We start from the raw sequence: 16,464 nt of genomic DNA on the forward strand, positions 1-16,464 counted from the left end.
GTACATCAACATAACAACAAGTTGACTTGTTTTTTCATTTAGTCTTTTACCTTATTGGGTAGTATAACTGATTTCATTTTAATCTAAACAATTTTGACAATAAAAAGAATAGAATCAACATTTTACACTGTAATGGATTTGTTGGTGAAATTAAACACTGACTTATCATTTTTGTTTTGGCCAGCCTATTACAGAATGAAGTATCACAGACTGAAGAAAAAGAAAGAAAATCCATCCATCCACCCATCCATCCATCCATCCATCCACCCATCCATCCATCCATCCATCCATCCATCCATCCATCCATCCATCCATCCATTTTCTTCAGCTAATCCAGGGCCAGGTTGCAGGGCCAGCCTAAGCAGAGAAGCCCTGGACTCCCTCTCCTGGGTACCTCCTCTAGCTTGTCAAAGGATTTCCTAGGCCAGCCAAGAAAAATAATCTCTCCAGTGTTTCCTGTGTCTGCCCCGTAGCCTCATTCAATGCCCAGAACACCTCACCCAGGAGGCGCCCAGGAGGCATTCTTGTCAGATGCCTGAACTTCCTCACTGGCTCCTTTCCTACTCTGAGCCCCACCCGAATGGCTGAACTCCTCACCCTATCTCTTAGGGAGAGGCCAGGTAAATCTTGAGAGAAAGTTCATTTCCACCACTTGTATCCGCAATCTCATTCTTTTGGTCACTACCCAAAGCTCGTGACGATAGGTGAGGGTAGGGACATAGATCAACCGGTAAACTGAGAGCCTCGCTTTTATACTCAGCTCTCAATTCCCCACGACGAACCGGTACAAGGCATCACTGCTGCTGCAGCACCAATCTGTCTGTCAATCTCCTGCTTACTTCTCCCATCACTCATGAACAAGACCCTAAGATACTTAAACTCCTCAACTTGGGGCAGGAACACATCCCTGCATTTAAGTCGGCACTCCACCCTTTTCTGACTTTTGGAGGTGCTGATTCTCATTGCCGCTACTTCACACTCGGAGCTGCTGGCTGTCACTTGATGAAGCCAATAGAACCACATCATCTGCAAAAAGCAGAGATCAGATTCTTAGACCACCCAAGTATAAGCCTTCCCCCACTTGGCTGCGCCTAGAAATTCTGTCCATAAAAATTCTGAACAGAAAAGGGCAGCCCTGGTGGAGTCCAACACCCAATGAGTCCAACTTATTGCTGGCTACGCAGACCAAGCTCTTTTAGCAGTTGTATAAGGATCGAATGGCCCATAGCAATGGGCCAAACACCCCATACTCCCGAAGCACCTCCCACAGGACAGTCTGAGGGGTACAGTCAAATGCCTTCTCCATGTCCTTAAAATACATGTAGACTTGTTGGGCAAACTCCCAGGCGTCCTCAAGAAACCTGAAGAAGGTAAAGAGCTGGTCTAGTGTTCCATGACTGGGACAAGAACCACATTGTTCCTCCTGTACCGTGGTTGGACTAACGGACGGACTCCAGCACCTTGGCATAGACTTTCCCAGGGAGGCTGAGGAGTGTGATCCCCCCATAGTTGGAGCACACCTTCCGGTCTCCCTTATTTGAAGATGGGAACCACACCCCTGGTTTGCCAATCCAGAGGTACCACCCCTGATCTCAACGCAAGATTGTAGAGGCATGAAAGAAAAACAAATTCAACTAAACTAAAATAAATGGGATTCAACAATGGGATTCAATACTGTTGCCATCATGTTCTGTGTCAGACCATATCATCACAATTGGTTTGGTGTCATGTACTGAAATTATAGATTAGAATTAGATTAGAATGTTGGATTAACAGTCTTACAAAATAAAAATAACAAAAAATAAAGCAAACATGGCAGTTCAGCTTCTTATTAACATGTATTGTCATCAATAAATAATTATTTCTATGATAACCAGAAAACAGAACTTATCATTTAACAATAATTTTAATGAATTATGTCAAGGACATGGGGGGAAAAAGCAAACAAATGATTTGTTGGTATTCCTAGAAATGAGGGGGGGTAAGTTGGTGAACAAAGAGATCTATTGATCCGTTCTCTTCCACTTATCCTTATTAGGGTCGCAAGGTGGCTGTAGCCTATCTCAGCTACCATAGCGAGGTACACTCTGAACAGGTGACCAACCTGATGCAGGACTAACACAAGCTTGCAATAAATTTTGCAAAGCTATTTGTGATGGCAAGAGGATAAACTCTTCTAATGTTGGTGGCCTAAAAACTTTTTAAACTGTAATTTGGACTGTACAAGAAATATAAAATAAACTTATGATAAAAATAAAACACCTCAAACTGCCCAAACTAATGTCATGCCAAGGAAGAAGCCTCAAAACTTTATACATAGCAATTATATAAGTTAAGCAAGTTCTTTCTGCACACAAATGTTTATATTATACAACAACAGTGGGAACATGTCTGTCTGAAATATGTTATTGGTATCAAATTCAAAATATGCTTATATTAAAAATGAAACTCCAGATAATAGACTGTGATTTTCTTTATATCCTTTCCTATGTTTGAATTTCATTAAGCAGTGGCTTATAGGATTCACAGAAAATGATATGCAACTGATCTGATCCAGCAAGACCACTCCTCAAGTCAGCAAAGCAATTATATGACAAATTGTCTGGATTGTCATAATATACATTTGATTCGTGAAATTAGATTAAATAAAACACCTGTGGATGACAGCAGTTTATATAATAATTTGAAGACAAATCAAAGAAAACAAATGAAGGAAGAGCAAGAAAACAGCTTGTAATGAAGTGAATTTTCAGGTCAACCATTTCCAAAAAAAAGCATCAATGAAAGTCTCCACTCAGTTTCCACTCAACACAAAGAGAGGCCCCAATATAAATACGTAACACTGAGTGGAATAACAGTTAAAAGTGTTTTATTACATGAGAAATTACAATCGAGATTGATGCAGGCTAAAAGATGCAATGGACAGCAAAAACAAAGACATCAATATTTCACAGTTTGTTTTTATTGATAAAATCTGTTTCCTTTTGTTTGAAATCTGGTTCAAGTTTACACTCATTCAACAAGATCTTCACATAACAAGATACGTGACTGACATGTCACATACTGATTAGATGATGATGTGATCCTGCATAATTATAGGTTACATGGTAAAAATAACAATAATAGCAAAGTTATTATAAGCACACAGTTTGTGTGAACTGATGCCAGCATGTTTGATGGAAAAGGCCCCTTAGATTCCCATGATGAGCTGAATGTTTGAAACAAGAAAAATCTTTCATAAAATTAATTGTTTCTGTACTCTTCTTTCACCTTTTTTCTCTTTATTTGTCCCCCTCCCTCCTACGGTGTCATATTTTCTCTTATCTGCTTTATCTCTTCTTTCACTTGCAGGGAATCAGCAGCCTTTTTAGCTCTCTCAAAGTGGTACGTCTGCTGCGTTTGGGTCGAGTTGCCAGAAAGCTGGATCATTACATTGAGTATGGCGCTGCTGTGCTGGTTTTGCTGGTTTGTGTGTTTGGCCTGGCAGCCCACTGGCTGGCCTGTATCTGGTACAGCATCGGATACTATGAGGTGATTGATGAGAACACCAACACTGTGAGGATGGACAGCTGGTTGTACCTGTTAGGAGAGACAGTTGGGACGCCATACAGATTCAATGCCTCGAGCTCAGGCATCTGGGAGGGCGGGCCCGGTAAAGACTCAGCCTACATCACTTCGTTGTACTTTACCATGACCAGTCTGACCAGTATTGGCTTTGGAAACATAGCACCAAACACAGATGGAGAGAAGATCTTTGCTGTAGCCATGATGATGATTGGATGTGAGTCCTTGTCATTTCCTTTCAACTTATTTCTCTGTGCCAAATATGCAAAACATTTCTGCCTTCCAGTTGTTTTTTGAGTTTATCAAGGTACTTGGCAGGAAAATTGCTGAACTTACCAGTTTTTCTGTGGATTTGACTCTCTCAGTGTCTTTTTTTCCCCTTATGACACCAGACAGACTCCATGATGCTGAGACCAGGTCTCTTTCTATAGTCTCCAGATTATCTCTTGCACTCTCTTTGTACTGCTCGTAAATCATTTCTTCCTGTCAAAACAACTTATTTTAGTTCTTTATGACTCTGACTGGATTGTCAAACATCTCCCCATTGATATTAAGGCAGTGTCAGCAATCTGTAAAGTCTTAGTCTAGGCTTTGCCATGTTTAACCAACCTAACGTTACAGTATACAACCTGGTAAATCCTGGAATATCTGTAGTTATACTGTACACCCGAAAAGTAAGGAGCTAAAGCATGCTCTTTAAGCTCTAGTCAGCTGCTACCAGAGAGGCCTTTCACAACATACAGCCTTTGTTACCGTCATTGTTAATATAAGCAAAAGCTTCTCACAACACTGTCAAAATGAAACATCCAGAGAGAGAGGATATTATGATTCATAGCTCTGTCAGTCAACCTACACGTGAATAATATTTTAATGATCAAATATCCTGTCCTATTCTTATGTGTGTTTGGTTTATATTAATGTATATAAATGCAGGACTAGGTAAACTTAAACCACAGGACTGTGTGCAATGTCTGTGTTTTTAAGTTCAGGTTTAGTTTATAGATAATTGTCCTGTTAGACCTCCAACTGTCTTTCGAAGCAAAATTAATGTAACATCCTGTGTTCTCCAACTTGAGTGTATTTAAATATTTATAGAAAATATATAAATTTAAATATAGAAAACTATTCATCTCCATCTAGTTTAGTGTACTAGAAATACCACTGACAATACCACTGTCTTTTTTTCTTGCGGAATTGCTGACCCCTCCCAGAAACTATTGTTAGGCTTCCATTGCATTTGCTCTTGGTATTCAGACTCTCCAGAAGATACATTTCTTTTTCTTTTTCCCACCAACAATATCATAAAATGTTCTGTTCCCATTCCTACTCTGCAGAAGATAAATCTTTCTATTCTAATGTCTTTGTCTTTGCACTATAAATAACAGTCTATTTTATGTAACTGCTGAAAGTAAAGGCAAGCAGACAGTTTCATGTTTTCCAGAGCAGAGAGGACATCTGCACGTAAAAGCTTTTCCTCACTGAGCTGAAGAATGAGGAGCTGTAGGGTTGACAATTTGTCTCCTTGATCGGAAGCGCCTGTCACCTTGTGTCATATCAGAATCTACAGTCTGTTAGCCTAGATCAGCTTCACACACCTAATGTTGCAGAAAAGGTAATCAAATGAAATAGGTGTCTAAAGCTTCGCTTGCAAATTGAAAATAATGAAAATATCTGATTTGTGATGGCATTGTTAGGCAGCAAACCTCAGAAATTAGGCCCCAGAGTGTTTAATGAAAATCCATTTCTAACCCAGTTTTAGTTGCTGTTTTTGAGTGTGCAGTGATTTATGTGGCTGTGAGAGCTTGTCCCTTTGAAACTCTTGTAAAGACGCTGTACTGAGACTATATTGAAGCTACCAAGCAGTCTGGTCTGGGTAGACCATTTGGTTTCCTATTAGAATTCACAAGGAACGAAAGGAATGAAAGCTGTAATTAGCACACCTTTCTTGTCCACAAAGTGGCTGAAAGCCTCTGGAGAATCAGTTTGGGTCATTAGGAATACGAGTGAGAGAGTTATAATGCTAACTGCAATATCAGGTTGGAATCTGCAGGAAAGACAAAAATAGATGGTTAATTTCCTTTCCAGAACATTCTACATCTGTGATATCTACATCAGAGATGCTGGACTGAAATCTGTTCATCACTTCTGTGATAATACCAAGAGATTCACCATTTTATGTAGCCTAAGGAGCTTGGAAAGAACCTCATCATGAAATTTCTCTAAGTTTCTTGAGGACATTTCATCTCTCAACCAAGAATCTTCTTTAGCTCTAAAACCAAATGGTGGTACAGAGTACAGTAGTTACAGAATAATAGTTTGCCATTTTTGCAGTGCACATTGAGGAGAATGGAAACCTTAACACTGAAGTTTACCCGAAGCCCACAGACACAGACCAGTACCTACTCTTTGACTCCCACTACCTTGTGGAACACAAATTTGCAGTAATAAGGACCCTGCAACACTGGGTAGAAAACGCTCCCTCTAAGCCAGAAGGGAAAGAAAAGGAACACACACATCTAAAGAAAACTGTTAAACCCAACTGGGCCTTCATCAAATCAGCAAAGATGCACAGGAGAGAAGGTCTGACACCAACTTTGGGCAAACAGAATGACAAACGGAACAACACTGTCATTCTTTGTTTATCAGGTTTATCAGAGAAACTCAAGAGAATTTTATTCACGCATGACATCCCAGTGTACTTCAGACCCAGCAACACCCTCAGACAAAAACTGGTTAATCCCAAGGAGAAAACTCCCAAACGCAAGCTAAACAAAATAGCTGCATAGCATACAAACAAAATAGTGTATGCTATGCAGTACGGTGAGGCTCGGACATACACTGGAGAAAAGAAACAGCCACTCAGTAAACCCATGGCACAACATAGAAGAGCCACTTCAACAAGACAAAATTCAGCTGTCTATCTGCATCTAAAGGATAAGAAGAAGAAGATAGATGGCTTAAAAGAGGAGTGCAAGAAGCCATCTACAGTGGTGTGAACAAGTGTTTGTCCCCTTCATGATTTCCCAAATTTGTTTTTGGTATATTTACCACACTTAAATGTTTGAGATCATCAAACAGATTTAAGTATTTCACAAAGATAAACACAAAATTCAGTGAATGAAGATGTTATTATTAAAGGGGGGGGGGGGGGGGGACAAACCTACATGGCCCAATGTGAAAAACACACATGCATTCATACTGATAAATGTATGTGCAAAAGTTTTGAGCCATCTCCATTTCTATGTATTTTGCTAGAAAAATGGTAAATAGGTCCAGCAATTTCTTGAAACATGGAAAAGCATACATCAAAATACAGTATGTTTGACATAATCAAAAACGTTTCCTAATGAACTTGAAAGTCAATTCTAGATTTGTATCCTTTATTCTTTATTCCTTCATAGCCTTAACTTTCTTTCTCTCTTTCGCTTTCATGTAATTTTTTGAAACAATCTTTGGGAAAAAGGTAATTCCAAAGCTGTTCTTTGGTGGTTGAATGCCTTTACTTGTTTTCTGTCAAAATGATCCCTTCAATAATGTTGAAGCCTGAGCTCCGTGGAGTCACTGCGTGACCAATATCATTCCATTTTGTGTTTCTCTATCCAAATTTTACTGCACTGGCAGTGTGTTTCGGATCTTTGTCATATTGAAAAATTAAGCCACTGCATTTATAATCCCCAGCACCACTTGCTGAAATGCAGCCCCATCCATAACAGCGCATTCACTATATTAGATTGGTGTAGACACTCAATCTTGTACATCTCTCCTGATGTCCTCTGTAAATATTAACAATGAACCAAAAATTTCTAATTTGTATTAATCACTCCATAACTTGTTGCCACTGATTTTCAGTCCATCTTTTCTGTATTGTGACATAGCCTAGCTTTTTCTCCCTATTTCAATTCTTTAAGAAATGTTTCTTGATAGTCACTTAGGTCTTTGTTGAATTTTTGTCTTTCAGATACTGCTCATTTGCTGCTTTAGGTCTGACTTTTGTTCTTTCATTTACAATTTGTGTAGTTTCCTCAAATTTATTGAGGACAAACTGTGCACCATGCAAAAATATGGCAAGTTTTCAACTAATAGTGTTCCTATCCAGGGGGGTCTCAGTGGCTGTAGGTAGCTTATGTGACGGAACAAAATGTGCTCCTTTGGAAAACCAATGACACCCACCAGAAATGATGTTTTAATAGCGAAGTTGTTCAACTCACACCTGGGTGACCCAATGGAGGGCAGCTCCATGGGTAGATCGTGGTACATATTGAAGATTGGGTAGACCTGTGCCAGGGTCTGGTTCCTCTCTGAGAGTGAGACGGATGGTGCCTTCAATTTCCCTGCAGCAGCGTTCTGCCATATGGATCAGTTCTCTGACACAGCTGCTCCCATACCAGGATGTGATGTGATGGAGGATGCTCTCCACAGTGCCTGTATAGAAAGTCCTGAGGATCCCTGGAGAGACCCTGAACTTCCTCAGTTGTCGGAGATGATACAGGCACTGCCTAGCCTTTTTGGATTAGACCTGAATGTGGGCAGACCATGCCAGGTCTGAGGAGATCCACTTTATCCATGTAGGCCGCCCAACACCACTGTGCTATCAGCAAACTTCACAATGGTATTGGAGCCATGGGTGGCCACCAGAGATGGGCTACGCGTTACTGTAATCTGATTCCTTTTTTTGAGTAACGTGTAAAGTAAGGGATTACTATTGCAGAAAAGGTAATTAGATTACTGTTACTTTCCCGTAAGCACGGTGCGTTACTGCGTTACTAAAACCATGATTTTTTTGCGAGAGTGTCTCATGTCAATGACGTAAGCGAGTGCGACATTCGTGGCGACAGCTGTGTGCAGATCAAAAATGGATAATATAACGAGTGCGGGAGAGAGTATGAGCGTGCAGCGTTTAAAGCGTGGAAGTACTGACCTTACTTTGAGTTTGATTCTGTAAAAAGTGATAAAAACATTAGCGTCCGCTGCTCACTGCGTGGGAAGAAAACTTCTTTTTACAGCGAAAAAAACCCTAAATGTCTGAGTAAGCACCGACAGTACGCTGCCACAGCAATGTGTGATTCACAGAGAAACTGCCGTATCCTTCCACTGACCGCTGCGGCACACCTGCACCAGGGCAAACCTCCGCCTACCCCACTCCTGCTTTACAGGTGAAAATAGAGCAACAGGACCGCTGAGTCTTTGATTTTATTTATTTTCTGCTGTGTTTTACGTGCATCTATTTGATAGAGTGAGTGTAAACACAAAAAACTATTTTATTTTATATGCTGGAAAATGCAGAAATTAGGTTTAAATGTTAAACAAATAAAACAAGTTTAAAAAGAGACTTTTTCATTTGATTACATTTTATATGATGGATTATGCAGTAAAAGTAGAATTGGACTAAAAGATCTATTGCTTTATTACCTATTTAGGGGATAAATCATGTTTTAAAAAGTAAATAAGTAACTAAGTAACTGATTACTTTTGTAAATAAGTAATCAGTAAAGTAACGGGATTACTTTTTGGGAAGTAATCAGTAATTAGTTGATGATTACTTTTTTCAAGTAACTTGACCAACACTGGTGGCCACACAGTCTGAAGTATAGAGGGAGTAAAGCACTGGCGACAGTACACACCCCTGTGGCGCTCCCGTGCTGATGGTGATGCTGTTCGAGATGCACCTGCCCACCCTCACCACCTGAGTTCTGCCAGTGAGGAAGTCCAACACCCATGCACACAGACGACTGTTGAGTCCTAGATCCTTTAGCTTAGTGAACAGTCTACTGGGCACTCTTGTGTTAAACGCTGAACTGTAATCAAAAAACAGCAGTCTCACATAGTTACTCTGTTTCTTGTCCACGTGGCTAAGGGTGGTGTGCAGGACATGGGCGATGGCATCCTCTGTGGATCTGTTAGGTCAGTAGGCGAACTGGAGCGGATCTGTGGTGTTTGGGATGGAGGAAGAGATAAAGTTCTTGAACAGCGTCTCGCACACCTCCGTAACCACTGAAGTCAGTGCAACTGGCCGGTAGTCATTCTGGCATGAGGGCTTGTTGTTCTTGGGCAAAGGGATGATTGTGGATTTCTTGAAGCATGCGGGGAACACAGACTTAGCCAGGGATTCATGGGAAAGTACCACACTTACATTTTTCGGCTTTAACATGAAGACGGTTTTCAAGCAAGCATTGTAAAACAGAGCCCACACAGAGATTTTACGACCTATGTGGGGATTGTGTTTCTCTAACTATGGGAAACCTAGAATGATAGAGCGTCTAGTAACCTGAATGTGGAAAAGGTGAGTGATTCAAGGGAATCAGAATCGGAGAAACTTAGGGAAATTAAGTTGTCATATCAGCATGTTTACAACAAACAACAAGCACTCATATAATAGGAGTGTAGAAACAGAGTTATGATAGATATATATTAAGATAAATAGATAAATATAGAGATATAGGTATAAACATAAATATACATATAAATATAAAAAGACAAATATGTGTGAAAATATGTCATGGTGTACAAAAGTGACCAGGGTGCATTGAGGTGTGATTAATGCTGTTCCACATGTGTAGATCTGATCCACGTAGATAAATTAAAGATTCCGATAGCAGTGGGAAGGAACGACCTCCTGTAACATTCCCTCAGGCAGCAAGGTTGAAGGAACATGTTGCTGAAACTGCTCTTCAGATTGTCCAGTGTGTTATGGAGTGGGTGGGAGTCATTGTCCATGATTGCCAGCACTCTTCCCAGCATTTTGTTACTGATCACCACCTCCAGGGTGGCAAGCTTCATGCTAGCAACAGACTCAGCCTTCCTGATGACTTTGTTCAGTCTTTTTGTGTCCTTCTCTTTGATGCCCGCACCTCAGCACACCCCAGCAAAGAAGATGGTGCTCCCAACAACAGACTGATAAAACGTATAGAGCAGCTTGCCGCATAAGGATCTGAGCCTTCATAGGAAGTAAAATCAGCTCAAACCCTTTTTGTAGGCAGCTTCTGTGTTGGCAGACGACTCCAGCTTGTGATCCAGATGAACTCCCAGATACTTGTAGGATGTGACTATTTCGACGTCAGTCTCACCAATGCAGGATCTGTTTCTTCAGAAGTCCTCCATCAGCTCCTTTGTTTTGGCCACATTCATCTGCAGGTGGCTCACCTCACACCACCTCACGATTGATCAGTCCTCTGTACTTCTCTTCCCTTCCCATGCCCACACTTCCAATAATGGCCGTGTCATCAGAGAATTTCTGGAGGAGACAAGTGTCTGTGATGTACTTGAAGTCGGCCCTATAGATGGTGAAGAGGAAAGGGGACAGAACAGTTCCCCGGAGTGCTCCAATATTGCTGTTCAGACTCTCTGACACACAGCTCTGCAGTCTCACAAACTGTGGTCTGCCTGTCAGGTAGTCGCTGATCCACTGGACCAGTGGAGCCTCTACCTGCATGTCCTCCAACTTCTCTCTCAGCAGCCCAGGCTAGATGGTGTTGAAGGCACTAGAGAAGTCAAAGAACATTATCCGAACTGTGGTGTTGTGTCTGTTGAGGGAGGAATACGCTCTCTGCTGCAGATGTATCACTGCATTGTCCACCCCTTAAGTGGGGCTGGTATGCAAACTGCAGAGGGTCTTGTGAGTGGAAGGCAAAGCTCACTGACGAAATCGAAGTCGATTAAGCTCTGCTCAGTGCCCAAATCTATGAGCGCATTCAATGAGTGAGACACACGGGGCAAGCTAATAGTCACAGGGAGCATTAGACAGGGCTTAGAGCTAACCGTGGATCCGCCTACCCGTATCCCCATACCTCGTACCTTTTCCTTTCTTCAGAAGTAACTGCCAAAGGAGCTGGACCGGAACGAGAAATGGGAGCGGAAAGGAAGAAAGATCACTAGGTTCAGTAGTTCCTCTCAACCAAATCCTTGAATGTGGCCAGCTCATCACAGGAAGCCAGGTGGTCCTGCATCTGATCATTCAGGGTATGATGGAAAACCCCACGGTGCAAAAATCAATAATAAATTCTGCTGTACTGCGTTTCCCTGCCTGAGATTTAATTTAATTTAATTTAATCTCTTTGCCGCACTGCCCTCAAAAGCAAGATAAGAAAAGGTCTTTTTAAACTCACCCAGAATAGCATCATACGGACACATGGAAACTGGACAGAACGTGAGAAACACTTCAGCCTAAGCCAGTGCTCCTCCCCTGGTTCAGCACAGAACCAGCTCGGGGTGAGTTGCAGTTTGTCATTCCCAAATGTTGGGTAAGATCTCATCCTGCTTACCCCCAATAGATTTACATTGTTCAGTTAGATGTTGTAGAACCTGTTCATATTGTCCTAATTACACACCTTGCTTGGCAATTGCAGAGCGAACCGGGTCTGTTGGGTCCATGGCTTGACCAGTCTGTACTGTCACAGGGCAGCCCAGAGGCCTGCGCAACTAAAAGGACCCAAAAGCAGGCTCAGTAAACTCAGCGATCAAATCACACATGTTTTATTCAGTGAGAAGAACTCCAAGTGAGAAGACACCCAAATCCACAATAACCCAACATGACCTATCACAAATATTTACACGACTGTACATAAGAATTGGGAAGTGGCGAGGAATAGACATAGGGAAGGCTTGAAACTTGAAAAAGGCACAGAAGACAGGTTTGTTAACAGTCATTTAACATGAAGTTAACTAGTTAAGTTAGTTAAGTTTTTTTTTTTTAAAGCAGCTTGACTGCTTTGGTAGATGGGAGAGAAGTTTCAGCTTTGAGTGTGTTTGTGAATAAATTAATGTTACAAAATAAGAAACATCTTAACTGCTGCGCACAACAGCTCAGTAGTGGACCTATAGACCTGGCATCTGTTCTGAACCTGCTGTTATTGTTTTAACACCAACTCAGCTCCACCTCTGTGCTGAGGCTGCACAGTAACCTTTCGGGAGGTCACAGCAAGTTCTCTATGCTGCGGTCAGCTCCACACTTTGACTGTGTTCATAGTGGATGACAGCAGGCTCCTGCTGCATGCTGGATGGGGTCGGCATTGATCTGATGACCCAGAGTGCATACTGCTGACAGGCAGTGAGGGAGAGCAGCTGAGTCAGGGATAGACTGTATGGGCTCAACTGATGGGCTGAGCTGTGGATTTGCTAAAGGTTAATTTTTTTATACAGAGAAACACCAGTGCACACGTTCATTACCTTGTAGGAAATACAACAGAACTTTCCAAAGAAACATCTTTAGAGTAAAAAAAAATGCCTGTTTGCTAGAAATGTCCTCTTGCTTAGAGCACCTCTCAAATGATCACTTACATGAGGTGAGAATAGCTAATCAGAGATTTTGTCTTTTTTAATATGTTAGTCTGGGCTGGGAAATGAATGTCTCTGTATGATTTACAGCACAAAATGAATGCCAGTCCTGTAATGTAGTACACAAGCCACAGTTAAAAACAGTCACACGGCACTTTATAACAAAAATGATGATCAATTTAGAATCCCCAGTTAACTTGGTATATGTTATAAGCATATGTTAGGACTGTGGGAGGAAGCCAGAGCACCCACACAGACACAGTAAGAACATTAAAACTCCACAAAAAAAGGCCAGAGTCAACAAGGAGATTCAAACCTTTCAATGCTGTAAGATTACTAAACTTCTGCACCGTCCTCTACTGTGATTTCACTGAACAAAAACCTTAAACCATAAAAAATCAGTTGCAACTATTGAGCATTTACATTTAAGTGCCTGATTAACAGCAAGTAAACAGATGATAAAACTGAAATTATGTTTCTTTCCGGAACACTTCTTTGTCATTGTTATTTCAAAGAGTGTTTTGAGGTCTATTAAGTGAATCACACAACATGTTGATGTGCTTTTACAAATCTGGTCTTTTCTCTGCTGTTGATTTCAAAAAAACTTTCAAAAACCTGTCACTTTTTATTATCTTTCACTTCAATCTCTTTGAACTAGGAGCTAAATGAGGAGCTATTTGTAGCTGATATAATGAGGAGTTTCAGAAATTTCAGACAACTTGTACAAGTATTCTAGCATTGCTATGGATAGAAATTTCCTACCCAACCTAGCACCACTGATTAAAAGTGGGCCGTGAGGTCAGTTTCATGGTCATTAATATGTTAGTGACCACTGACCATTGATCAGTGACCATTGATCAATGGCCATGGGCGCCATTGACAGAGAGGATGCAGTCACTGCATTGGGAGATGGTGAAAGATGTACCCTTTGGCCCCCTCTGCGATTCAGAGACGGTCTTTCCCTTTTCATATAAATGGCCTCAACCAGCATTCCTCCCTGTCAAGGATGTGTGCATCCTCGTCATTGACAGAGCAGTCACAGGGCTGTAAGTGAAAATTGACTGCAGATTCCTGGACTGATGAGTTAGATCTTCTATGGTCTGATGTGACGCCTTCATATTATTTATCAGAGTAATTTGTCGTTGTTTGAATCAAAAGACTCTTCAGAGTCCTCTGTCAGCTTAAGCAGAGTTTATTCGCATGACTGTGGCAGTGGTCAATGGAATTAGATAGTTAATGGATAAAGGCATTTCATGCATCTCATACTGGACTTTCGTATGGTCTTCACATTTTTGTATTTTCTGTTTAAACTTATTCTGTAACACAATAAGTTTTTAGCATTTCATATCTTATAATATGGTATTTGAGCACATCTACAAGTGACTGAAGTGATTGCTGCGACACTGAAATTCTGTTTTGTGAATAATAAAGACAGGTTTGACAATATAACATCTACAATGTAACAGTAGGTTTTGTAGAGAAGTATAAGAACTTAATGTTTTTTGTCCTCTGTTTACAGCGCTGCTGTATGCCACCATTTTTGGTAACGTCACCACCATCTTCCAGCAGATGTATGCCAACACCAACAGGTACCATGAGATGCTCAACAGTGTGAGAGACTTCCTCAAGCTCTACCAGGTCCCTAAAGGCTTGAGTGAGCGTGTGATGGACTACATTGTGTCCACCTGGTCCATGTCAAGAGGCATTGATACTGACAAGGTAAGAATTCAGTCCAAATCATTGTGTTATTGGAAGTGAAACAGCTGGTTGTGGTTGTATTTTTATTTATTATGAATTTTTGCTTCTATACAGTTATAGCTACAGTTTTAGCAGTAGCATCACTGCCCAACCAAACTGAAACCAGAATTCTTAAATTTTTAAGTTAGTTTTGAAAAAATGGAACCATTCATTTCCAACACCAGGCCGGGGTCTTTCTGTGTGGAGTTTGCATGTTCTCCCCGTGTTTGCGTGGGTTCCCTCCGGGTACTCCGGCTTCCTCCCACCGTCCAAAGACATGCAGCTTGTGGGGATAGGTTAATTGGAAAATCCAAATTGTCACTAGGTGTGAATGTGCGAACGAATGTGAGTGCGAATGGTTGTCTGTCCCTGTGTGTTGGCCCTGCGACAGACTGGCGACCTGTCCAGGGTGTACCCTGCCTCTCGCCCTATGACAGCTGGGATAGGCTCCAGCGCCCCCCGCGACCCTGAAAAGGATAAGCGGAAGCGAATGGATGGATGGATGGATGGAACCATTCATACTCTTCTGCACAAATAAATCACAATATATTTCCATGAAGAGGCTGCTACGAAAACTGCAACCACTAAATACCTGCAAAGAGTAAGACAAGTCCTGAGCAGTCAGCTGAATGGAATGAACAAGATCTGGGCAATCGACACTTATGCCCCACTGGCCACCGGATACCTTGCTGGAATAATAATATGGCCAAAGGAGGACATAGAAGCCACTGACATCAAGACAACAAAGCTGATTACCATGCATGGAGGGTATAAACCCTAAATCGAGCATCTTGAGACTGTATGCTAAAGAGAAGGAAGGAGGCCAAGAACTAGTTAGTGTCTTTGTTGTCCAGGATAAAACAACAAAGATCCATGAATACATCAGGAAGGTGCCACAGCCAATCCTGTACTTAGTCAATACTTCAGGCAGTCATGACCAAAAGGTTTGGCAGTGGAACAATGTTTATTCCATGTGCAACTTCAGTTTTTATTGATATTAGTTTTTAAATGTTTTGATGATACAGTGAAAAACAATCTCAAGGATTTCATAAGTTTCAAAAGTTGCTGGTGAACTGCTGGTGAACAGTAAGTAGAATGTAGTTCATCAGCATGGAAATGAAGCATAAAAAGGGCAGCATCATTATGTCTGCATTAACTGTATTTCTGTTTTCACGTCAGCTTAGGAAATCCTGAATATAACTACTGATGACATTTTAGCAATGATCATTATTTATCTGGCTCTGTGTGACGTCACCTTGGTCTAACTCTGTTTGCAGGTGCTGCAGATTTGTCCAAAGGACATGCGAGCAGACATCTGTGTCCACCTCAACAGGAAGGTGTTTAAGGAACACCCGGCATTTCGCCTGGCCAGTGATGGCTGCCTGCGGGCTCTGGCCATGGAGTTTCAGACCATCCACAGTGCCCCTGGTGACCTTATCTATCATGCTGGAGAGAGCGTGGACAGCCTTTGCTTCGTCGTGTCAGGATCGCTGGAGGTCATCCAGGACGATGAGGTGGTGGCCATTTTAGGTGAGGGTCTTCAGTTAGAGAATAAGGCTAAGATTGTTAAAAAATGAAGCTTTAGTCTTTTTAAAAGACAGTGTGACAGTGGGAAGGAAAAACTTGCTTTTAAGCAGGAAGAAACCTGTAGCAGAACCCAGCTCATGAAGGGGCAGCCATCTGCCGCGACCATAGGGGATGAGAGTGGGGAAGACCGGACAAAAGACATGCTGTGGAAGAGAGGCAGCAATTAATGGTATCTAAGTAGCCTAGAGCTACTGCAGCATAACTAAGGGAGGATTCATGTTCACCTGATCTAGTCCTAACTTTATGATTTGTCAAAAAAAGCTCTCCATTTCTAGTTCTCATCCCCTACTCTTTCTGCAGTATTTT

At 41.5% G+C, this 16,464-nt stretch overlaps 1 protein-coding gene across 2 annotated transcripts in view; it reads left to right on the forward strand.

Annotated features, from left to right (window-relative positions):
• The window catches only part of LOC309708432 (voltage-gated delayed rectifier potassium channel KCNH1), a 106,810-nt gene that overhangs the window by 35,851 nt on the left and 54,495 nt on the right, over positions 1-16,464 (forward strand). For both annotated transcript variants that reach the window (XM_082536483.1, XM_082536484.1), the window contains exons 7-9: positions 3,352-3,781; positions 14,354-14,553; positions 15,849-16,101. In XM_082536483.1, the coding sequence (XP_082392609.1) occupies positions 3,352-3,781; positions 14,354-14,553; positions 15,849-16,101 (883 nt within the window). The remainder of the gene's footprint in view (positions 1-3,351; positions 3,782-14,353; positions 14,554-15,848; positions 16,102-16,464) is intronic.

Source organism: Aulonocara stuartgranti (genome assembly GCF_965226115.1).
Source record: "Aulonocara stuartgranti genome assembly, chromosome: 6".
Taxonomy (NCBI): Eukaryota; Metazoa; Chordata; class Actinopteri; order Cichliformes; family Cichlidae; genus Aulonocara; species Aulonocara stuartgranti.